We start from the raw sequence: 24,470 nt of genomic DNA on the forward strand, positions 1-24,470 counted from the left end.
CAGAATTCATACTCTTGAGTGCCTCTGCTCTGGCATGCATACGGAGCAAAGTTCTTCCTGTGTGTGCCCAGTTTTCCTCTGTTAATTTTGGTTAAACATGTGTAACATGATTTCATCACTTTTTAGTGATTTTAGGTGTAAAATCTAGCGAGTTTGTCAGTGCTCAGTTAGATATTTGCCTGAGCTGTTTAATGTTCAAAGAAGAAGAATCTTTCAACCAATGTCTTTTGGCTGAATGTTATCATGGCTGAGTGCTGTTTCCGCTTCTGCTTGTAAAACATAAATCTCTTGTGACCTACAGCTTAATGGCTGCAATTCAGTTACACCTGCTCAGTCAAACTTTTTTCTCTGATCTCATAAGAGTGAACTGGAGCTGTAAACAATGCTGTGGTGCTAGGGCAAGACATGGTGTAATTTTCAATTCAGGTAAAGTAATGCTTAAGCAGTATTATGATAATTGGTAAAGGAATGTTTATCATCTTTTCCAGGTGTGCTTTTGTGGTGGACCAACTTGATTCAACTTGTCTTTGCACTTACTCTGCATAGCATTTTTAAGCATTTTGGCAGCTGTTATCAGGTTATGATTTGATTGCTTGTGGCATTACATGTGGTACCAGTGTGACTGACTGTGCATGTGAACTTTTTTGGCGGTGGAGTAAAGTGTCCTGCATGTGGTATTTGCTTAATGGCCTGAGATCATTTTCATCCTGCTTTGATCAAATGGACTCTACTTTCTGGAGCATAGCCTCTTATCTGGATTCAGCATTCCAGCATTTTCTGTTTCACCGCTGTACTTTTTTACCACTTGGCCTTCAACCAAGGCAGTGCAGTGTAACCCGCAGCTGTTGTATATGGTCAGATCAACAGTTCAGGCAGACCTGAGCAGGTGTATCACCACATTTTGCTCCCTTGTGCACTGCTTGGTGTCTTCTGCATACTTTGTAGTGGAAGAGTGTAACAGCAGTTTGTTTATGTTTATGTTTAGAGTGTCAATGCTTGCATTCACACACACACAGATCTACAGATGATCCGTATGCACACGTTTGCCCTATTTGCGAGATGGCTGAGTCTGCAATCGATGGCAAAGCTATCCACAGAGAAACATTGTCACCTTGACCTAAAGAATGTCTTTCTTTTACTCACTTACTTTATAGCACGCGTCAGAGCTGTTGGGGTGTATTTCTGTGAACTGTCAATGCATGAGTGGATGTTTGCTCACAGCAGGGTGGAGTACATAAGCATGTGCCAATTATGTTAAAGTTATAGTTAACCCAAATTTAAAATTGTCGCCATTTACTCACCCTCATGCTGTTACAAACCAATCTACTTTCTTCTGTGGAACCCCAAAAAAGCTCTTTGGCAGAATGTTAACCAGAGTCACCATTTACTTTCATTGTATCTTTTCCATACAATGACAATAAATGGTTACCGAGTAGGGCTGGGATAAACGATTATTTTTTAAACGATTAATCTAGCGATTCATTTTTTCAGTCCGATTCGATTTCGATTCGATTAATCGACTTGTGACAACACAGGTAATACCGGTTTCATCGGGGGGGTGGGTGTATAAAATGTAAAAAAAAAAAAAAAAAAAACATTTCCTGGGAGTTTGATTGACTGGCGATCTGATCAATCAATCATAATACGGCATTTTTGTCGGACAAAGTAGTCAGGAGAGAGAAGATTAACGTCGGTGGATTTGAATTTGAATAATGGATTATAGGCTACCGTACTGACGTCTTTCCGTGGTTAAAACGACAGTCCTTCTGATGTAGGCTACATTCATGTTTGGCCTATTTGATGCTATAAATTAACCAAGGAAAAGTTGATCGGTTCACGAGCAGCTTTAACTGAGGCAATCTGTCACGACACATTAAAGAGCCACAAAATAGTAGGCCTATTTATGGTTTAATTTTCTTTGAATGTCCAAATTTGAAAGTTGAGACTTTATTAAATGTTACCTGCTTGGTCCTGTCTGTCAGCGCGTTGTCAGTGTCCTCTATGTATTTTTCACGACATTCATAGCTATAAGCGCATTATTAATAGCTATAAGCGAAAACTTTAGGTGTCGACAACGTATTATAGCCTACTCCAACATCGAGTGCAAAGTGGGGAGTTGAAAAAAAACTTACGGTGCTCTGTCATCTGCTGCTGCTCTCGGGTGGCGCTAGAATGGAAGGCCATCTCCATTTTGCAAAGACGACATATCACGGAATTGTTTCCTTTTAAATAATTCCCATACTTTAGAGGAACGAGTGCATGCCGCCTTGCACATCTGATAGTCTGAGGAGCCACTCGTGTTGGCGCCGGCGCTGCCATCTTTGTTTTGGGTCTGACAATTCGACGCGCATATTTTGCGTCGACGTATTTTTTGCGTCGACGTCATCCCAGCCCTAGTGCTGGTGCATTGCCGTGGTGCTAGAATGGAAAGCCATCTCCATTTTGCAAAGACGACATATCACATAATTTTTTCCTTTTAAATTAAAGAATTCCCACACTTTAGATGAACGAGTACGTGCCGCCTTGCACTTCTGATAGTCTGAGGAGCCACTCGTTTTGCTTCTACTCTCCGGCGCCGCCATCTTTGTTTTGGTCTGACGAATCGACGCGCATATTTTGCGTCGACGTATTTTTTGCGTCGACGTCATCGATTACGTCGACGCGTCGTCCCAGCCCTATTACCGAGGCTGTCATTCCTTAACATTCGGTCTAACATCTACTTTTGTGTTCCACAGAAGAAATTAAGTCACATGGGTTTGGAACAACATGAGGGTGAATAAATGATGCACTCTTCCATAGCCCTTCACTGGATCGCGCCTGCTCTCTGTTGCATCCATACCACTCTCTGAAACTTTTTCTAGCAGCCTTCCGAGTCTTTCAAGCACCTTATATCTGATATCTCCTCCGGGTGGTGGAGCATGAGCAAATGACAGCTCGCAATAGCAATCTTGTCACGTGTCAAAAATGCTCAAACCTTTTGATACAGCTGCAAACTGCATGGCCACTATATGGTCTGAAATTAAGGGGAGCTTAGAGTGAAAATGGCATTTTAAATTAAAAAAATGCTCCCAAAATTAAAAATGTGGAGGCAAAATATGCCCTCGTAATTAATTCTTCTGTTTTTATTTGTAACGTATGATAGGCTTATGTTGAATTAAATTTTAGCGTAAGACGTAATACATTCTCAGACTTAAGTATTTCTATTAATGAATTATTGGCACTTTGACACATGGATACGCCACATTTAGTTTTAAATTGTAAGAAAAATGTATGCCCTCATAAAGATAAATAATGCCCCTGAAAATCAAATACAAGGGGAAAATATTGACCCTAAATGTAAAAGTTAATTTCTGACTCTGGGTCACCACTTAAAGTGATTTAATTGTGAGGAAACTTAAGCCATTATTTTATATAAGATAAAATATTGCCATTTTAATTGTATCATTGTTTAGTTGGGGATTTGTTGTTGTGCAGAAAACATTCTATTGGTTTTCTTTTCTCTTTTTATTTATTTTTTAAACTGATAGTAGACAGATGATGTTACTTTAATGTTTTACTTTAATAAATTGCACATTTATTATTGTATTCCAAGTAGGGCTGGACGATATGGCTTCAGAAATTATATCTCAATATTTTTCACTAAATTGATGACATTCTATAAATGTTTTTGAAAAAAAGAATCTTATTTAGCTTCATATATTTTGGTAAATCTTACCAATTTCTTTGTGAAATGAACAACATGTGCAAAAACTAGCCTATTTTTGGAAACCAGATGAATATTGTATCGTACTGAATTATTATTTTCAGGATAACATTTGTTAAAGATAAATTAATATATTTTTGTCCTATTTACTTCACCCTAAACTGAGGTTTGTATTTGGACACTGTAAGTGCAGTCGTGTTTATTTCAGCATCACCAGGAGCTTTTATTATGCATGCTCCTATACTGTTCAGGGTTTGTAGATTTGTATAATAACTTTGTGCAATTCCAAACATTAGTAACTGCTATAAAGAACTTCACAATGCAGGTGAACTCTAAAAAACACGAACCCCTGTGCGTCCCCAGTTAATTCTGAAGCACACGCAGACCATGTTTATCTGTCTTTAATCGCAGCCTTTGGCTGTTAAATAATCATATATGATCATATCTCCATTTTGATGTTATTTTGAATCATTATACAGCCCTGAAGGATCGTGAAATTAGTCTACTAATGCACTTTATGAAACTTAATTGCCAAATAAAAGGCTCATAAAAATCATCACGATATTATTGAATATTATATTTTCAGCAAAATCGTGATAATATCGTAGGTATTCGATGTATCGCCCAGCCATAATTCCAAGTAGCCTGTATACAAGTTACTTTTGCTGGAATAAACTTCAATTTGCCTTTTTCTTGCTTGAGACACGTTAGTGGAAGTAGTAAAAAAAAAAAAAAAATACAAGTCTCCGTTGCTTCCACTTCTGAGACTGTCAGTCCGTGCACCTTATCATGTGGTTCGCTGTGCATGACACCACGGAGACCCACAGCATGTGGAGACTCATGCTACTCTCCACGAACCACGCACAACTTACCACATGCCCCATTGAGAACGAGAACCCTTAATCGCGACCACGAGGAGGTTACCCCATATGACTAACTCTCTAGCAACCGGGCCAATTTGGTTGCTTAGGAGGCCTGGCTGGAGTCACTCAGCATGCCCTGGATTCGAACTTGTGACTCCAGGGGTTATAGTCAGCTTCAATACTCGCTGAGCTACCCAGGCTCCTGCAAAAATCATTTTTGAATCTAATCGAAAACCTGTGAATAGTGAATCGATTCACCCCTACTATGTTAGAGAAAAAAAAATCTTGAATATGTGTTTTAAGTAGAGCTGCACGATATTGGAAAAAACTGACTTTGCGATATTTAGTTTTTCTGCGATTTATATATTGCGATATGAAAAAATACAGGATAACTTCACCATATGACTTGAATAGCTCTATTTGAGATGAATTCTTTTTTCTAGAATGATTATGGGGATTTTGTAGGGAACTGCATCTTCATGTAAAATTAAAAAAGAAAATGAAAATGTTTTTACTTATTTTGTGTAGTTTATTTTATTATAATAATTAATACACTGTATAATTCACCATGGTTCCATTGTATTCATGTAATACTCTTCTATCAATACAGGCTAAAGTCAATGATCTAACATTATTATTAATGCACAAAGATATTAATAATGCCTGTTGCTTACCATTAAAAAAAAAAGGGGCTCATTTGTGAATGAAGTGAGGCTTTATCCCTGTACTCCAACCAGGTTAAAACTGAGCATTACACTGTAAAAAAAAACCCGTTGTTTTTACAGGAAAACGCTGGCAGCTGTGGTTACCAGAGAATTCCTGTAAAAAATACAGCAGCACAGTAGATAACTTTACTGGCGAAATATGTAAATTGATTTACAGTGAATGAAATCACGGGTGAATCACATTAAAAAACGGTTAATTCTACAAATGTTTTTTGTTAATTTTGCATAACTGTGTTGTATATAAATAGACCATTTCCTGTATTTTTTACATGTAATAATTGCTTATTGTGCATCAATAAATTATAAAATTAACAGGGAAATATCATACATAAAACTAATTTAAACTGCTAAAAACAACAGTAAAACTGCGCTTTTAAATGGAGATGTTCTGTATATTAAACATAAAATCTATTCATAATATGCTGTATTTTTATGTTTTAATAATGAAGTTATATTGTGGTAGATCTAAAAAATACATCTTGAGAAAAGACAAGAGAGGAAAATATCACTTTTGGGAAATTTATTCAACAGCCATAGTCAATAGTTGTAAACAATTGGATGCATTTTTTTTTTTTTTTCAAACAAAGTTTGAAAACTTTTCAAACGTTTTTTGAACAAAGTTTAAGTGCCAGGCGCACAACAACAACCCAATTCACAACAGCAACACACACTCTTCCTGTCTGGAATGTTCCACAGTATGGCATAAAACAATTGGATGCATTTTTTTTCAATGTATACAACATGCAAAGAAGCTACAATGGTTATTTTAATATGAATCCCAGTTGAAATACTCCAGAAGTTACTCCTCTTTAAATCTGGACATTTTTTTGTCACAAAGTTTAAGTGTCAGGTGCTCAACAACAACCCAATTCACAACAACCACCCACTCTCCCTGTCTGGAATGTTCCACAGTATGGCATAAACTTATCTATCTCCATGGAGACAATCAGGTGATGCCAACAAGGCCAAGTTACAGGTCAGATCTGTGGAGAGGCGAGCCCCTCAAAGTAAGAATGCATGTTTGTTAAAGGAACACGCCGACTTTTTGGGACTTTAGCTTATTCACTGTATCCCCCAGAGTTAGATAAGTCCATACATACCCTTTTCATCTCAGTGCGTGCTGTAACTGTCTGACACACCCACCGCTATCCTAGCTTAGCACAAAGACTTGAAGTAAATGGCTCCAGCTAGCATACTGCTCCCAATAAGTGACAAAATAGCCCAACATTTTCCTATTTATATGTTGTGATTTGTATAGTCACAGTGTGTACAAATGACAAGGTCATATGAGAGACAGCCATCTTTTAACCGTATACATACTGGGAACTATATTCTCAGAAGGCGAAGCACTGCTACTTGGGCGGAGTGATTTACTCGCAGCGCCTGAGAAGCCCCGTGGTGAGGAGCAGAGAGTTCGCTCAGAGTGTTGCGCTAATCACTCCGCCCAAGTAGCAGTGCTTCGCCTTCTGAGAATATAGTTCCCAGTATGTATACGGTTAAAAGATGGCTGTCTCTCATATGACCTTGTCATTTGTACACACTGTGACTTTACAAATCACAACATATAAATAGGAAAATGTTGGCGTTATTGTCACTTATTGGGAGCAGTATGCAAGCTGGAGCCATTTACTTCAAGTCTTTGTGCTAAGCTAGGCTAGCGGTGGGTGCGTCAGACAGAGTTACAGCACGCACGGAGATGAAAAGGGTATGTATGGACTTATCTAACTCTGGGGGATACAGTGAATAAGCTAAAGTCCCAAAATGTCGGCGAGTTCCTTTTAAGATTATTTTTTTGCAATAAAAAAAAGTTCTAATTGAATAAATGCAAGATAGATAAGTTTTATACCATACTGTGGAACATTCCCGCAAAGAAAGAACATCTTCATGAAACAAGCAGGTGGTGGACCCTCTACCAGAAAAAGTTACATAGTGCATTTAAAACAAAAATTACTTATTGTGCCTTAACCATAATACACATTGTGGATTTAAAGCGAAAACTAACAGTACCTCTTAAACAAACAGTCAGAGTCCACAGAAAGAGTCCATACTTAGGCTTAACACCACTCGTGATCGGAGAGTTCCTGTATCAGGGTGAGGACTCGAGGGTTCACGTTGAGACGACGCTTGGAGTTTTTGTTCTCTACTTTGGTTCCTTTTTCTGGGTTTATGGAGAAAAAACACCTGTAGAATAAAAGCATATTAAGCATTTTAATTGATCAGTAAAAAAAAAAAAAAATATGCACACACACACTGCTCAAAAAAATAAAGAGAACACTTAACACAATGTAACTCCAAGTCAATCACACTTCTGTGAAATCAAACTGGAAATTATAGGCAATTAGCAAGACACCCCCAATAAAGGAGTGGTTCTGCAGGTCCTGCAGAACCACTCCTTTATTGGGGGTGTCTTGCTAATTGCCTATAATTTCCACCTGTTGTCTATTCCATTTGCACAACAGCATGTGGAATTGATTGTCAATCAGTGTCCTAAGTGGACAGTTTGATTTCACAGAAGTGTGATTGACTTGGAGTTACATTGTGTTAAGTGTTCTTTATTTTTTGAGCGGTGTGTGTAATGTAATATATATAGAGAGAGAGAGAGAGACAGACACACACATATAACAGTCTGAGTCCGGGTCCGAGCTTGGCCGAGACTCAGGCCACACCCAGAGGCAAGGCCAAGAGTCAGACCCAGACTAAGACCGGGCTTGAGTCCGGCTCTTAGTCTGGGTCTGACTCTTGGCCTTGAGTCCCAGCCTTAGTTAAGGTCCGGATTAAGACCGGGACCTCAGAGACAGACTCCCAGGTCTGAAAAATGAGTAAGCCATGTTTACTCACCTTTGAAGAAACTCCAGAGTTGAAGCCAGCTCAGATGGATAATGGATATTAAAACAGTAGTAACTCCCGAACATGAGGCACAATGCAGAAATGAAGGAGGAGATGTTTGTGTTGATAAGGTTCCGATCCAGACTCAGCATGTACCTTGTTGCGGAATAGCAGGACTGTCCTATGAACAAATTTAACAGGTTATATTAATAAGGCTGCACTCACATGACAAATTCTATAAACAGTGCAATTTAAAAAAAGAGATATGAAACAGACTTACCACAGACAATAACAGTGGGTGTCAGAGGCACTTGCTCCAGTTGGACCTCTTCTGCCAGACATGTATCTTCTACATGGAAGAACATGGACTCCTCATCAAAGTAGCTGAGCAGAAGCAGGAGCATCTCTATCACATCATCTGAGCAGCCAGTCTGCAGTCCTCGCATCCTCTGAAGCCTTGCATAATTCTGAAGGAGCTTCTTGCTCTTGTTGACACAAACTGTGGTCATGTAGTTGAGAAGCCTTTTTCCCTTCAAATCCAAATTTCGTGTGAATGTCTCTTTGAGGTCAATCCCAGTCAGTTCCATGAAGTGGACTGACATGCCAAGTTCATCAAACCAAAACGGCCACTCCTCTCTAAGGCATTTGATACTTTTTCCCTGGTTGACATGTTGACGCTGGGTATAAAATGTGGACTTCATTAGACATTTTACCTCTTCTGGATTGGCATCAGAGTGTTGGAACATCACCTTGAGTTTTTCCATCTTTTGCTGCTGGCTCTCTTGAGTTTCTTCAAGGGGCAGAAATTTTACATTCCATTTAATGCATCCGTAAGTATCCTGCATTGCTGCTCTCTCTTCTAATGGGATCTCGTCTGTGTGGTCTGAGACATCAGTCTGATGTTTTCTTTTTCTTATTTTGGGTGTTGAAGTGCGCCTCACATTTTCAATTCTGTTTAGCAACTGTTTGACAAGTGAATGGTAGCCTGTTCCAACAATATCACCATCTATTACATCCTGGAGAGATTTGGGATATTTTGCCACCATTTTTGTTGCAACGTCAGTTGAATGCTTTTTACCTACATGAGGGCATTTTTCCATCATCTCAGTCACAACAATCCGGACCATTTTCCTCCTCAGTTTTGGGCCTGGCCTTTTTCCCTCTCCAAAGAATGCATCACTTCGTCAGGAAATTTACTCCATGGAATTTCAAAGTTGTCATCCCAATGTGTGTCAACTCCTGGGCTGCTGGAGGAGGTTGACGATGTACTTTGGGGTGAAACAGAGAGCAATGACCGCGATTGGGAAGGTGAGGCTTCCACAGATGATAGGGAGCTGTTCTCAGGAGTGTGGTCTTTAAATGACAAAAAAAATAAGATTATGATTCACACTGTACAATATTACACAATGTCCATGTCTGCTTTTGATTTTGAATAGTTGTGGGTTGTGTGGTGTTTTTACTTACATTTCTGTTTCCAAACAGAAAGAAGCTTTCTGGCTTGTACAGGTCTTAATGCAGTCATCAAATCAGCCTCCGTTACGGCGTAGATCATCATACGTCTCGACTCCAATGGACTGCAAGTGCTCTTCCAGGATGTTTTTGTTCACTGCTTGAAGTTGTGGTAGGACTTCCATGATGGCGACATCTAGGAATGTTTGCTCTGAGTCACTCATATTTGCATTGAAGAAAAAATGCCACCTTCGAACAGAACAGAAAAAAATATACAGTACATACACTTAACAGAGCAGGGACATGCATCAGGTAACACTTTTATTAATGTCAAACTATTTAGAGTGAGAAGTGAGCTTTAATTGGACTTTATTTTGCCACAATACTGTGTTTTAGTGGAATGACTTGGTATCCATCAAGAATGTATGACACCAAAGGATAGAAATCGGGCAGGTCATTAATGTTGATACACTGTAACCCAAGACTGTCCTTTGTCACAGAATACAGATGGTATTCTGAGAGGAAGATGCCTTTGTGGATATCCATCAAAACATACACAGATGTGTCATTTTGAATCAAGATGAGTAGAAGTTCACCAATCTCCATATACTCATAATTTCTGTACACAAGAAACTGTCCTTTTTATATGCAGTGCCTTTGTACTGAATGTTTGTGGTAACTGTGGTATTGCTCTCTGAAAAGGCTAACTCCCTGACTGCATGTTTAATAGCGTTACTGTAGAGGTTGGGATAAAACGCACAGCTGTCCTTCACTTGCAGTAGTTTACTGCATTCTTGCCCGGCTAAAAGATATGCCTGATACATCTGATGACGCTCTGACAAAGTTTGACAAATGTTTTTGAAGTTTTTCAAGTGTCTGGCACATCTTTTAAAATAACTGTGTTTACTTTCAAACCTAATTGTCCATAACCTAATCAATGGACCAAATTTCAAGAGCAGTGCTGAATAATGGCGCAAATAGTGGTGCTTGGGTTTTAGTTGAATTTCAGGAAACAACATCTTTCTCGACTCCAAATATTCTTGGATCAAAATGTCAAGATATGCTATCTGGGACAAGGAAATGTTCTGAGCACAAATAAGATCCACAATGTCTTTTAGCTGGAGAGCTAACTGCCATACTTCATCCTCATGGTTTTGCACTTTGTCACCAATCAAAACTGGTAGCAATCTCAAAAGGTTCCAGTTTTGAATGGCTTGCCCCGATAACTTGGCTCCGTCAGGGTTGACAGCACATGGCTTTGTGAGTGCTTCAGATCCTTTGTACTTAAACTGTTTGATGCGCCTGTTTAAGAGGGAGTATGTGAACCATTTTTGCTTTTTTATAATGTTCTTCAGGTACAGTGCTAGATCATATGACAAGACTCCTTCAAAGAGGTCATGACCTAAACATGGCGGGAGACCAGGCTGGGATACGTGAAAAGACTCAAGGGTATTAAAGATAGACTTTACCTTTATTCCTCTGACACCTTGGATGTTTTCAGCCTGGAGATCAGCAACAGCCGCGTCATACGTCTCTGGGGTGCGTGGAGGACCACAGACATTCGGATCAGCCTCAAACTCACTTCTTGTGATTTCACAGTACCTGCAAAAATAATGAGAGCGGCTGAAGTTCTCTGTAAACCCACCTATGCAATGAGAACCCAAGTTATCCCCAGCAATGCAGTAAAGACCCCTTTTACGGTTTCTCCATCTACATTTATTCCATCGGTCTCCAAGGATTTCAGATCTGCCAACAACTCTGAGAAAACTTTGGCTACTCCAAAACGCTTAAGGTCATTCTCAATACACAACAAGACTAAAAACATATTATCAGTATTTGAACGCAAATGAATGGGTAAATTTGCTAATGAAAGATAGACTGCAAGAACTTTGTGCGTCTTTTTAGCAGAACCCAGGGGATTCACAACTTCAAATGAATCTTGGTACAAAATCAGTTTGAGGCTTTCAGGGTTTTCATTAAAGAACTGGTGACATTTGAAATTTTGTCCATCATATAAATCCGTAAAAACCTCTACATCAGGATCTCCAAACTGTTTTGACTGTGTATTCCTCCCTAAATGTGACTGCAAAAAGCTCTTCAGAGTTTCTGCCACTGGTATGTAGTAAGCACATTTTTCTGTCATGTTTTCATCCATTCCCAATGCCACTTTTTGGGGTTCGGTGTATTTAAACATTTTTGTGAATGTCTGATTTCTGGAGTATGTTGTTCTTAATTGTCCCTGATGACAGGCAGAGAACAAATCTGACTCTTTAATGCAGTCACAGATTTTAGTGACTGCTTCATCTGATAGGCTCATATCATGTTTTAATAAAGTATTTACTTTAGTTATTGTATAGGCTTGACCTAACTCATGCACATTTTGCATTTCCTCAACAATAGTCTGTATAGTAGAGGCAGGAATAAGCAGCTGTCCTTGCAGTTTAAGGTAAAAGAGACACATGTTTCTGAGATAAGACTGACTATCATTCTCTGGCATATCACTGGCTGCACTAGCTGTTGGCATGGCTTCATGTGTGTTTTCTGAATCATCTGTACTGGCAATGATATCTGGGGGCTGAGGTCGAGTTTCCCTGTACATGTTATCAATACCATCTGGGGAGCATGCTTTATGTTTCCTACACATGTGAGAAGTAAATGATGACTTTTTTGTAAATACGTGCTTACAACCACTTACTGGACATGACACCGACCTGCCCTCTCCAATATGATCATTTAAGTGAGACACTAGCTCTTTCACCGTGTGAAAATGGCGGGCACATAATGAAACTGCGCATTTTAAATCCGCAACAACAGCTATAGGAGCAGCTTGCGGTGCAGGTGCATTGTGCACACGATAAAAATGGCCCTTGAAAGCTGAGTAAGTGGTAAATGTTTGACTACAGTTGGCGCCAACACATTTGAAAAGACAACGGGGCTCATTTCTATGCACTCTGCAATGTAGTACATAGCCTCTTAATGTATCCAATTTCTTTTTACAAAAGACGCAGGTGATCATTTTTAGTATTTTAAGTGTTTGCCTGTGCTATTCAGCTTAACTAAGTTATCACGCATTGATCTAGCTAGCTAGCTAACGTTAACGTTAACATTAACGTTACTGGTATTAAATATCAACTGGTGCTAGCTTACACCATGTGCTTACACATTTTCGTTTGGTCTTGGGAAAAAAAAAAAGTAGGCTAAATGTGAAGCTTACCTTGCAAACTTTCAATTTTCGGATTGAACAGCAGCAGACCCTCCAAAAAACTTGTGTTAAAATCGTAGATTTGTCCTAAAAACTTTTAAAATGACAAAGTGGTCCGAAGATTTCTGCTGTGCCTCTGTTTTCTCTCTAGCAATCGCCGCTGGCTCGCAAGTTAATTGACGTTAGCACAGCAGCTGCAGCAGCCGTGAACAAGGAGCTCGTGCTTCTCCCGCTCTCACTTCAGTATCCAATCAGAGACGAGCTTCAATTGCGCACTATGAAATTCAAAATTAGGCAGACTAGTGCACAATGAGAGAGGACAGGTACAAGTCTGTGGTTAGAGGAAGCACTGTTAGGTTGTTTAGCCTGTGAAAATGATACAATGCTCAAATTTTATAAATATAAATAGAAAACTAGGCTAAGTATTACATTAAAATTTAAAGACTAAAAGAAACGTAAAGCCTACAAGGATTATGGTTAGGACTGAACAGAAAATTATAATTTTAATTCCTTATACACACACTCTATAAATACAGTAGGCTATACAAATAAATCATAAAGTGATGTGAAGGCACTGTTTGGTTGTTTAGCCTGTGATAATGACACAATGCTCAAATTATTACTATTATTTTATCAATAGGCCAATGTAGAAAACCAGGCTATTACATTAAAATTGAAAGACTAAAAGAAACATAAGGCATTATACAAGGATAAGGACTGAACAGAAGTAGGCTATTACTTTATATCAATCATTTTAATGTCTTATACACACACTCAACAATAAAGCCTAAATTATAAAAACAATGTTATTATAATTGTAGCCTATTTTTATATATAAGATAGGCAACCTCTCAGGTTCACAATTAATTTTTTTGTGAAAACATTTTTATTACCTCAATTTGCATCGTTTCATCAATCATGATAAAAGTACAGCATAAACTTGTAAAGTGATTTACATTTGTATTTTTTAAGAACAACTGACTAAAACTTTATTTTTTACAATATTTGCATGTCAAATTAACAAAATTGTTTTGTTATGAGTATTACAGTATTTCTCTGTTTTTGATACCAATATTTGTAGTTTTAACAAATAAATTTGATTATAATCACATATTGTTGTTGTAAATATAACAAAAACATTCTGTTTAATAGGTTACAAAAAATCACTGTAATTCAAACAAAAAATATATGTTTTTGGGTTTACAATACTTTTCTGTAGGGATTTTACATAGTTTTTCTGTAAATTTCACGGTCATTTTTTACAGTGTACAGTGAGGAAGTTGCATTATCACAATAGGGAATTAATGTGAATGGGGAAAAAAATAAGTAATTTAACATTTGATTACATTACAAATTAAATTACTTTTTTAAGTAAACAATATACATCTTTTAATTTAAACCATTACAAAAACAAAGTGCAGCTATACACAAACCCTAAGTGGTTTACAAAATACAACACAAAATATCTTAAACTTAAATTTAAAAATAATAGTTGCATGATGGTATTACATACCGCTTGTCAAGTGACCAGATCATGTTTTTAAAACCCTCTTTGGTAACAGTGTTAACTGGTACCATGTCTTTTGCGAGATGAAATGTTATTGAATCTGTGATTTCTCTCTGCCATTTGGAACCTTTCATATATGGTGTAACACTGGGCAAAGGCATTCGAAATATTTTTTTGCTTTGGACAGCATTCAGATCTGGCTTTGCACTCGTCATACAAAGATTTGTGGTGCCAACTTAAATGATCAAACAAATTGGTCATGTTGTGTTGTGGCAACAATTGCAAGGCACTCTCGATGAAGTACCTGTTTTTGGTCAACATCCTGTCTGTAGCTGAAATATTTCCACATAACTGACGATGCATTTCTTTTTGCAACTAAATTCTCCATTTCTGTCTTTTTTGCCTGTTCTTCGCTCATTTCGTCATGTGCAAGCAGAGCCTGCATGTCAACAACTTAATAATAAACGATTTATGGGTTCTTGTGTATTCAATACTTTGGGATCTACATAAGATGAAGTTGTGAAAGTTTAGAGTGCGTCTGGACTGATCTGTATAATTCTTCCTCTCCTCCATCAGGTGTGAACTGCAGTGCTGCTCTCGCAATTCATCACAGTTTAATGTGATTTTCATGTTCCGTTAAATGCGATCAAATGAATTTTTTTTCCGATGTTGTCGATAATGTCGACTAATCGTTTCAGCTCTAATGCAAATGGTAATATGCTTTTAAACTAACCTGCTTTAGTTGCTTGAATTAATCTGGGTGTCTTGTCTTTCAGGTGCTTTATTAAGTTTGATGTGTTTATTCCTTTCGTCAGAAAATTTGTGAAAGCAGCGTTTACAAATAGGTTTTTGCTGATCTATGATGTTTCCCTTTTCACCAGCCTCAAATCCAAAGAATTTCCAAACCTGGCTTTGTCCACTTTTCGACAAGATTCAGTTGAGCCTCCGCAGCAGCAGATACTTTGCTTGTCGCCATCTTTTGCTTGTTGTGAGCGTTCGAAATTTCTCTACTCTGCATGGGTACCGGTTAGACTCGGTACTCCGGTACCTTCAGAAATTCTGGTATTGTAAAAAAAAAATGGACTTGGTACCGGAGTACCGGTATTTTTGACAACACTAGTTCGTACAAAAAAAAAGTGGGTGTAGTAACATGATTCTTTGAGATCAGGTTGTAAAATTGTGTGTGGTGTGGTATGGCTACAGTTCAGAGCAAAGCATGAGCTGGCAGGGCTCTTATCTCTCTTTCTCTCTGCATCATTCTTTCCGTCCCTCAGTCCAAGGCCTGTGATCTCACGGAGTCATTCCCCAACAGCTGTGAATGAGAGAGGGAGGCCTTGTAGCTGACACTGATACAGGTCAAACTTTGGATAAGTAGCTCTGACACGAAACCAAAACTCAGCTCACTCAATGGCTCATAGTATAAGTCAAGCTGGTGTTAATTCCATCTTCCTCTGAATGACAAGTATGCACAGGTAAAAGAAATGAACACATTATAGGTGTGACTATCTTGTACACTTTGTTCCTGTCAAAAAGCATTAATTTCTAGCCGATTTTCCGCATGCCCGGACCGGTAACCGGCCTGTCAGCCTCACGTCTTTCCAAGCCGGTCTGTTTTGTTGCCAGTGGCGCAGGCAATAACGTCACACCCGCATGTAAACATGTCAGTGGCGTGGAAGATCATCACTGTGAAGAATACATAAAGTTCGAAAGGTGTAATAATTAAACCGTGGGGGAACCACCACAGTAACTTTCGGATCAACAAACCTAATTAGACATTTATAACACCATCACCCAGCTGAAAATGCCCATTTTAAAAAGAAGCTAAAAAGTGAAAGTGGCTAAAGCTAGCCAGAGCTCAGAGCCAGCCACAAGTCAGCAGCCTCTCCTATCATTCCTTGGTGCAGCGAAAATACCAAAGCAATTACGAGGAAAATTATGGAATTCATGGCCCTGGATGACCAGTTGTTCTCCATAGTTGAGGACAGAGGCTTCAGAAATCTGATAAATTTCCTCGATACAGAGTATGAGTTACTTTCCGACGTCGCGTTGCCCGAGTTGTTTAATCTCGTGTCATGTAACACGCAGCCTGTCAACATTTGGGTACACAAATCCGGGAGAGGGGAAGGGGGGTGCTGGATGGCAGAGGCAGGCTAAATACATACAAATTGTGCCGTTGTGATTTAACGTAATTTTTCCCACCATGTCCGATATTAAAATCTGCGCGACACACATTGCAAAAGGCGAGGGCATTGTCGATATGGCTTCAGGATATGAAATTCAATTCTTCCATCCAGCTGTTGTTAAATGTACATATAAAAAATTAAATTTCACCGGAGCACCAGCTGAGTCTTCTCACATCTACCAGTGATGCTTGATTTAACATCCCGCGTCTTCTACCTGCGCGGATATCAACAGCTAAACAGGTGGTTTAATGTGTGTGTGTGTGTATATGTATATATGTATATGATGAAAAATGATTTACGATACCAGAATTTCTGGAGGTACCGAGTCTACACGGTACCCATGCAGAGGCGGGAACTTTCGAACGCTCACAACAAGCAATAAATGACGGCAAGCAAAGCTGCTGTTGCTGCATAGTCTCAACTGAATCATGTCGAAATGAAAAGTGGAAAAAGCCAGGTTTGAAAATTCTTTGTATTTGAGGCTGATGAAAAGGGAAACATCATAGATCAGCAAAAACCTATTTGAAAACAGTGCTTTCACAATTTCCTTAAGCCATTTAAGGGATTAAGAGAAAGCGGTTTAACACACCCATGTTTTTTCCAGAGAACATGGCTGAATGTGGTCATGTAAACAATTAAACGGCATTCTAACAGGTTTTTGAGGAGTACGCATGTGCAGAAATGGAACGGATAACAAACGTCAAATGTTGGAGCCCAACAACAGGTCAACAAAGTGGGAAGAATTCAACATTTCTTGAATTGCAGTGGAAAAAGCACACACACTATAAACTATACCCATTTATATACACCAATGTGAAATATCAACGGTTCCTCACGTTCGCATAAATGCGTACATTGTACATTGGGGGAATCCTAGAGTAATACATAAGAGGGAAACCCCACTATTGAAGCACTATTCTGCTACAGGTCGCGATGGAAAATTAAGGAATCCAACACCGTAGCAACTTTGGAATATCTGGAAATAAAGTGAAGCAACAGGAATAAAATGGCGAAGTCTTACTCGGATACCATTTTTGTTATTTACACAAGTGCTGCAGAGAAATTACATTGCTGTGGAGAAAGCTGCTTACTGACAGAGCCGCGTTTGCGTGGGACTGTTTTTTCCATCCTGCTTCCCCAAGTTTCTATCCCACACCAGAACGCTCCCGCTGAATTTTATACATGTTGACCCGCTCTCTGCCTGCTGTGATTTTCTTCCTAACCGCTCCCCTTCCTGCAATCCGCATTTGTTTTCCACATAGAGCAAAATCCATACATAAAGACAAGTGTACACAAACAACGTTTTATTTTTCTGTTATCAGATGACGTGTGAAAATGACGCCAATTTGACTTGCTTGCTGTTGGTTTCTTAACACTAAATTGATAATTTTCTAGTTTCACATCCTTTGACACAGTGTGCACTTTGCCATCCTTCTAAAGCAACTTTGACTACCTGCCTGCTCTAAATATTGGATAATTTCATGCACAAGCTGTGGGCACATTTATTTTACATTATGAAATGTATTTTTAAGTTTTTGGTGTTTTTTATATATATATATATTTCATTCATAAAATTAAAAAAATCAGATTTTTCAGGCTATTCTCTGACCTCCCGTCCACATCTCAGGAAATTCCGTCCGCTCCTGCCTTCAGCTCGGAAATGTAATCCCATGGCGCAAGATATCTAATCGGGTCCCGCATGTCCTGCAAAAGTTGGACAGAAATGCAGACCTCTAGGCACATGTATACGAGAGAAAAGAGTACTTTTCTTATACAGTGCATGTAAAACAGAGCACTGCTATCTCGCAATAAGTGTCCATGTAAACATAGTCATTGATTAAAATAAATTTGTGAAGCCATAAAACAAGTTACATTTACCTACAACATTAGAAGAGAACAGTTTTTACACAGAAGGTAAACTAGTTTTGTTCTTAATTTACATTTTCCTTAAAAGCCCTCAGAAGCGGATGGAGATGCCTTTTGCTACCATCACAGTCTGGAGCCATACAGTAATTACTCTGAATTATTAGTTCATTTCAAGTCGGATATGGTCAAATTAATGACTTGCGGGCGGTTCAGTAAGTTTTTGATTCACTAAAACAAAAAAAATTCATTTATTTGAAAGCGCTGTGTTTCAGGATCAGGAAACTCTTTAAGAACGGTGTTGTGTCCACATCACTGGAAGAATGCACATTTGAGAAACATTAACAAAAATTTGTGAGGGGGTGGAAAACGTTTTGTGTTGTAACCCTAATGTTAAAAATCCCCAGAATTTATTCATCAAATGAATTAAGATAAATGTCAAGATTCATGCCTCTGCTCTTACCATGTGGGATTTGCTCAGTCATGCTACATAAAGGCCATGAGTCTGTGCTGGCTCATATCAGCACATTGAGCTGCTGTGTTTTCAGATTCGATGGTCATTATCAATATGTACGCTGTCCTCATAGATTATGACAAGAGAAACCCAGTGGCCTTTCAAACATTCCCAGCTGCTTGGGGTCGAAGGAAATACTGTTTTGGGTAGAGGAAGCTGTGAAAGGCATGGAAGAGAACAATTGGAGAGATAGACAAAACACTGTACCCAGTGACCTCTCCTCTATAGATACAAGCATGAATATTTCACAAAACTGTGGGCAACATGAAACTGTCGATTCTGAGAAGTCTTCCTTTTTTCAACCCTCTTTTTTTTGTTGTCTGTTCGCTCATGCGCACTGCAGCTGATGTGTTTAAGTGTTTGTATAACCAGCAGGGAAACTGAGCAGAGTGTATGTGTGACACAGCAGTGGCTTCACACTGTCTCACCTGCGGTGTTAAAGAGAAACTGAATTTCTTACCAGAAAATTCCAGTTCTGCCTAGTTCAAAGCTTGCCATGTGAGCTCTAAACTGGGAAAACTGTGCTATTGTCCGCAATGTGCTTTTGTTTTTTGTAGACTTCCCATAAAGACAAAGATTTTGGTTACCAAAAGTTGATTTCTCTCTCTCTCTCTCTCAATCTTCCATTTTCTTCCTGTTACTTGTCGTTCAATTCTTCCCCATCTGTTCTGGTAGTAGCAATTGCAGGAGTGGTTTGAAAATGTGGTTCTATGATTTGCATGAGTTCCTGGTAAAAGTAGAGCAGCAGGAGGAAATAGGGCTGGCACACGAGCTCAATTTCAAACAGCTGCATCCGTGACTGCTGACTGCATGAAAATCTAAGCAAATGGATCTTAAAAGACCTTCTCGTTGGCCCTGATTACAGTAGTGTTTACATCTGTCTTGGGTAATCCAGTCACAAGTGAACAGTGGTAGACTACAGTGACAGTGGTGTCTCTTCACTCTAAGTTGTTAACTAATTTACATACAGGAAAGTTATTAAACAATGACCCCGTCATTTTCCATTTTCAATATAATTAATATAACATTAATAACTCTGTCCCTGACAACCATTTCACTTGTGTTTATCACATCTGTTTGCCAGAGAGATGTTTCCCTTCACAACTGTTGTAAAGCCATCTTTCAAAAAGTTGAACAACATATTTAGTTTGCACTTAATTTTTTCCAGTTTTATTAGAACTTTTAGTTAGAATAAAGTTCAAAGTTTGAAATCAAGGTGTCTTGCTTTTATTGTGTATGCTTAACCCTTATCCTCCTTGACGAAAATTACCTCATAGTACCACCTAGAGTCCAACCGTGTTGGAGTTTTTTTTTTTTTTTTTCTCTCTCTCTCTCTCTCTGCAACCAACCAATCAAAACTTGGTCGACCAATACTCCTCTCATCGGCTAACATTTTGTTGGCTATTAGGGGGCACCCTACAAAGTAAGTTTAAATGCCTAGTTATAATCATGCTACAGTGGGTTTTTGCATTGTCGAGCCACTGTTTTCAATTGTGATGCATGTCGTGCCATGTCTTTTGGAGCATGCAAGTGCACAAGGCCAATAGACCTTTTTTCATAGACTGTGATGATGCGCCTCTAGCTTATTTAGTAGTGGAAATCTAGCAAGATTTTTTTTATATATATATTATATATATTTAGTTAGTTAGTGTAAATTTAGTATAACATTGTGATTTGTGCTATATTACCCTGAAATTAGTTAAATATATATAGTTTTATTACAGCTAATGAGGGACTGACAGTATGTGGCATCTCTCTTTTGAATTTCGTAATCCTTTGCACTCTATTTTCATTGTCTTGTGGAAAGTCGTAGATACTTATTAGTGGATTTTATCTTTTGACGTTAGAAAAAAGCAAAAATAATATTTTCTGTGGTCTCCAATTCACCGCTATAAAGGGTTACCTGCAATCGTTTACTTTAGCATTCCAAAACCCAGAAATGTGAAAGTGAGTATTTTGTTGTCTGATTAGCATGTACACATGTTGGACAAAACCCAGCTACAATGGCATTATGTAGGTCTGACTGATTTCACAAAAAAACAGACAATTTCAGTTTAAATTGAAGCATTTACATTTTTTAATTATTAATTATTGTTTTAGTCTGACTAAAATCAAACTTTTAAATGTCTAACTAATGAAATCAGAAATCCAATCAAGTGGTTACAGGAGACTCATGTTAGTACAAGGTGTAAATACAACTCCACAAATTTAATATTAGCAAACTATAGTTTTGGGAAGACTTTTAGGGCATCTACTTTGTGCATGATACATGTAATCTTTCCAACAATTGGCCAGTTAGCTTCTGATAGGAGGCGTACTGAATTGGAGGTGTACCTGTGGATGTGTTTTAAGTCCTACCTTCAAACTCTGTGCCTCTTTGCTGGACATCATGGATAAATCAAAAGAAATCAGCCAAGACCTCAGGAAAAACATTTTGTGGACCTCCACAAGTCTGGTTCATCCTTGGGAGCAATTTCCAAATGCCTGAAGGTTCCACATTAATCTGTACAATCAATAGTACACAAGTACAAACACCATGGGACCACGCAGCCATCCTACTGCTCAGGAAGGAGATGCATTCTGTCTCATAGAGATAAATGTAGTTTGGTGTGAAAAGTGCAAATCAATCCCAGAACAACATCAAATGACCTTATGATGATGTTGGATGAAACGGGTAACAAGTATCTATATCCAGAGTAAATAGAGTCCTATATCGACTTGGGCTAGGTATTGTTAAAAAAAATATATATTGATACCGATACCTTGACTTTGATACCGGTTCCTAAACAATACTTTATTCGATACCAATTTAATGAAATCCATTTTAACAAGATTACAAACATTACACATTAACTCAAAAACAAACTTTGGTTTTGATTTTTTTTTTTTTTTTCAGTTTGTCATCTCCTGAGCCTTCTGGTCTCCTCACGCGAGGGTCGGCAGGGGCAGAGGCTATAACGTTAATGTGAAGAGGAGGGGAAAAAACAAGAAAGCTAAACTGTTATTTCAGCCAACCCTAAGGATAAGTACGGTTTAACAAAATAACTAGTTTAATGTATGTTAAACTTGATCAGTTACTGTCAACTTTAAAGCATTTTTAGCATTCTAGCAATCTATAGCCATACATCCAAACAATATTTAACATTATGTAGGTCCCAGTCTATAGGACTGTCACCGCACACAGAAACGTTAATTTAACATGTACACAAGCATGTACCACTACAAGTTAGCCGATTTTGTTTATTGGTTTGTTTGCTAAACTTTAACCTTACCTGTTGGTTTCCCAGTCATGGCGCCGCTGCATTCATAAGTAGATTTGACAGAAGCTCTGTGGCAGGACGTTGAGAGGATGATTGCACCGGCTCGGTCTTCTTGCATTCGACGACGGAGCAACTTTCTTATGGCTTTAAATATTGGATAAAACAGCGCAAGCTCATGAACACAGCGTGCAAGTGAATTAAACAGTGAGACAAGTATGACAAAGCTCGCACGTAAAATGTAAACCTGCAGAACATGCAAATCCCAAACTCGAGCACGTAAAATATGATTGTGCACACAAATTAACAAGTCGCGAGCAGAAATAACAAAACTGCGAGTCATGACCGGTCCCACATGCGCATGCAGATCTGAACACGCGTAAGGTATTTTCTGCACACGTGTGCAGATCTGAAGTTGTAGACGGAGCAACTTTCTGCTCTTAAGTTTATTCTGTGCACTGTCAAGTGCTTCATCAGATTTGTCGTGGTGTTGGTCATGGCAGCAATTATCTTGTCACAAATATTGCATCGTGCGCTGTTGGCATCAAGCCTTGTGAAATGTAGCCACACTTTTGATCTTTTACATCTATGGGGGTTGAGACGCATACACACTACAGCCTCACTTGACTTGATTAACCCCTTTGACTCAATTTGGTACCAAACGACAAGACATTTTTCAATACTCGATTGTTTAGAGGCAATTCGGTCTGTGCCTAAAATATATCGAACTCGATACCCAGCCCTAATATTGACATGACCTGAAAGGCTGCTCAGCAAGGAAGAAGCCACTACTTCAAAACCACCATAAAAAAGTGCATATGAGGACAAAGATCTTACTTTTTGGAGAATTGTCCTCTGGTCTAATTAAACAAAAATTTAACTCTTTAGCCTTAATGACAGTTGTTATTATTTTTGGAGGAAAAAGGGTGGGGCTTGCAAGCCAAAGAACACCATCCCAACCTTGAAGCATGGGGGTGGCAGCATCATGTTGTGGGGGTGCTTTGCTGCAGGAGGAACTGGTGCACTTCACAAAATAGATGGCATCATGAGGAAGGAAAAGTATGTGGATGTATTGAAGCAACATCTCAAGACATCAGCCAAGAAGTTAAAGCTTGGTTGCAAATGGGTCTTCCAAATGGACAATGACCCCAAGCATACCTATAAAGTTGTGGCAAAATGGCTTAAGGATAACAAAGTCAAGGTATTGGATTGCCATCACAGAGCCCTGACTTTAATCTGATAGAAAATCTGTGGGCAGAACTGAAAAAGCGTGTGTGACCAAGGAGGCCTACAAACCTGTCAGTTACACCAGTTCCGTCTGGAGAAATGGGCCAACATTTCAGAAAATTGTTGTGAGAAGCTTGTAGAAGGCTACCCAAAACATTTGACCCAAGTTAAACAATTTAAAGGCAAGGCAATGTTACCAAATACTAACAAAGTGTATGTAAACTTCTGACCCACTGGGAATGTGAAAAAAGCTTAAATCATGCTCTCTACTATAATTCTGGCATTTCACATTCTTAAAATTTTCATCCTAACTGACCTAAGATAGGCAATGTTTTCTACGATTAAATGTCAGGACTTTTAAACTGAGTTTAAATGTATTTTGCTAAGGTGTATGTAAACTTCTGACTTCAAATGTAGCTGTCTCGGTTGCCCGCTTATGATCGGATCACCCAAGACAGATCTTAATAACAGGTGTAAATAGGGCCATAGTTCTGTTTGCTACAAAGCAACGACGGTCCTGTGCATCATAGTGGCTGTGTTTCTCCACTCATCCCATGTCTACATTTGGTTGTGCTTCCTTGTGCAGCTTAATTATCCTGTGAACCATTGTTTTACTACCTGGTCCCTTTTAAGGATTTTAAGAAAGTACTTGTGTTGTTCTAGTCCTGAGCAAGCTTTTAGCTCCTGTCCTCTTTTGATAAGATAATCACATTCCTAGTCTTTTTGCTTTTACTATTTTGAAGAGGCCAATTTGATAGGAGCATGCAGCGATCATCTGTGTTCCGCAACTGCTTTCGGGTCCTTGAATAACGTATAACTTGCGAATAAGGGCAGCCGGTGGACTTTCTGGTGCCCTCCTAGGGTAAGAAGAGTCGGTGCCCTCCGCCGACTGCGTAGTCTGCTTATAGGGAGCGGCGGTACTGCACGAGTCTCTTCAGACCTGGTACGGCACCATTTTCTTACGGTACTTGTATATCGTTTGTGTCTTGTCACATTCTCTGCTGTTTATTGTTTCCACCGGGTACCCAAAATGCTGCCACACAAACTATTAGGGATGCACCGAAATGAAAATTCTGGGCCGAAACCGAAAATCCAGGATGCACTTGGCCGAAAACCGAAACCGAAATTTTTACCTATTTAAAAAAAAAAAA

The 24,470-nt window shown here is 38.8% G+C and overlaps 2 protein-coding genes and 1 long non-coding RNA gene across 3 annotated transcripts in view; 1 reads left to right on the plus strand and 2 right to left on the minus strand.

Moving 5' to 3' along the window:
- The window catches only part of LOC127619779 (protein tyrosine phosphatase type IVA 2-like), a 62,837-nt gene that overhangs the window by 13,116 nt on the left and 25,251 nt on the right, over positions 1–24,470 (plus strand). The window lies entirely within an intron of this gene.
- LOC127619778 (uncharacterized) lies at positions 6,880–9,649 on the minus strand. The gene is made up of 4 exons (XM_052092760.1): positions 9,582–9,649; positions 8,398–9,470; positions 8,130–8,298; positions 6,880–7,472 (listed from the first exon to the last, which is right to left on the minus strand). Exons 2-4 carry the CDS (start codon positions 9,242–9,244, stop codon positions 7,346–7,348), a joined length of 1,143 nt encoding a protein of 380 aa, XP_051948720.1. The 5' UTR covers positions 9,245–9,470; positions 9,582–9,649; the 3' UTR covers positions 6,880–7,345.
- LOC127619780 (uncharacterized) lies at positions 9,677–13,057 on the minus strand. Its single transcript, XR_007967617.1, has 3 exons — positions 12,781–13,057; positions 11,036–11,168; positions 9,677–9,815 (listed from the first exon to the last, which is right to left on the minus strand). It is a non-coding gene; the product is annotated as an uncharacterized LOC127619780 (long non-coding RNA).

The sequence above is a fragment of the Xyrauchen texanus genome, chromosome 26, assembly GCF_025860055.1.
Source record: "Xyrauchen texanus isolate HMW12.3.18 chromosome 26, RBS_HiC_50CHRs, whole genome shotgun sequence".
In the NCBI taxonomy this organism is placed as follows: domain Eukaryota; kingdom Metazoa; phylum Chordata; class Actinopteri; order Cypriniformes; family Catostomidae; genus Xyrauchen; species Xyrauchen texanus.

Coding starts and splice junctions, on each gene's coding strand:
- LOC127619778 (XM_052092760.1), bottom strand. CDS start 9,244: ATGGTCCGGATTGTTGTGACTGAGATGATGGAAAAATGCCCTCATGTA. Junction 8,299..8,397: donor ACCCACTGTTATTGTCTGTG/GTAAGTCTGTTT, acceptor ATTTGTTCATAG/GACAGTCCTGCTATTCCGCA. Junction 7,473..8,129: donor ACTCTGGAGTTTCTTCAAAG/GTGAGTAAACAT, acceptor TTTATTCTACAG/GTGTTTTTTCTCCATAAACC.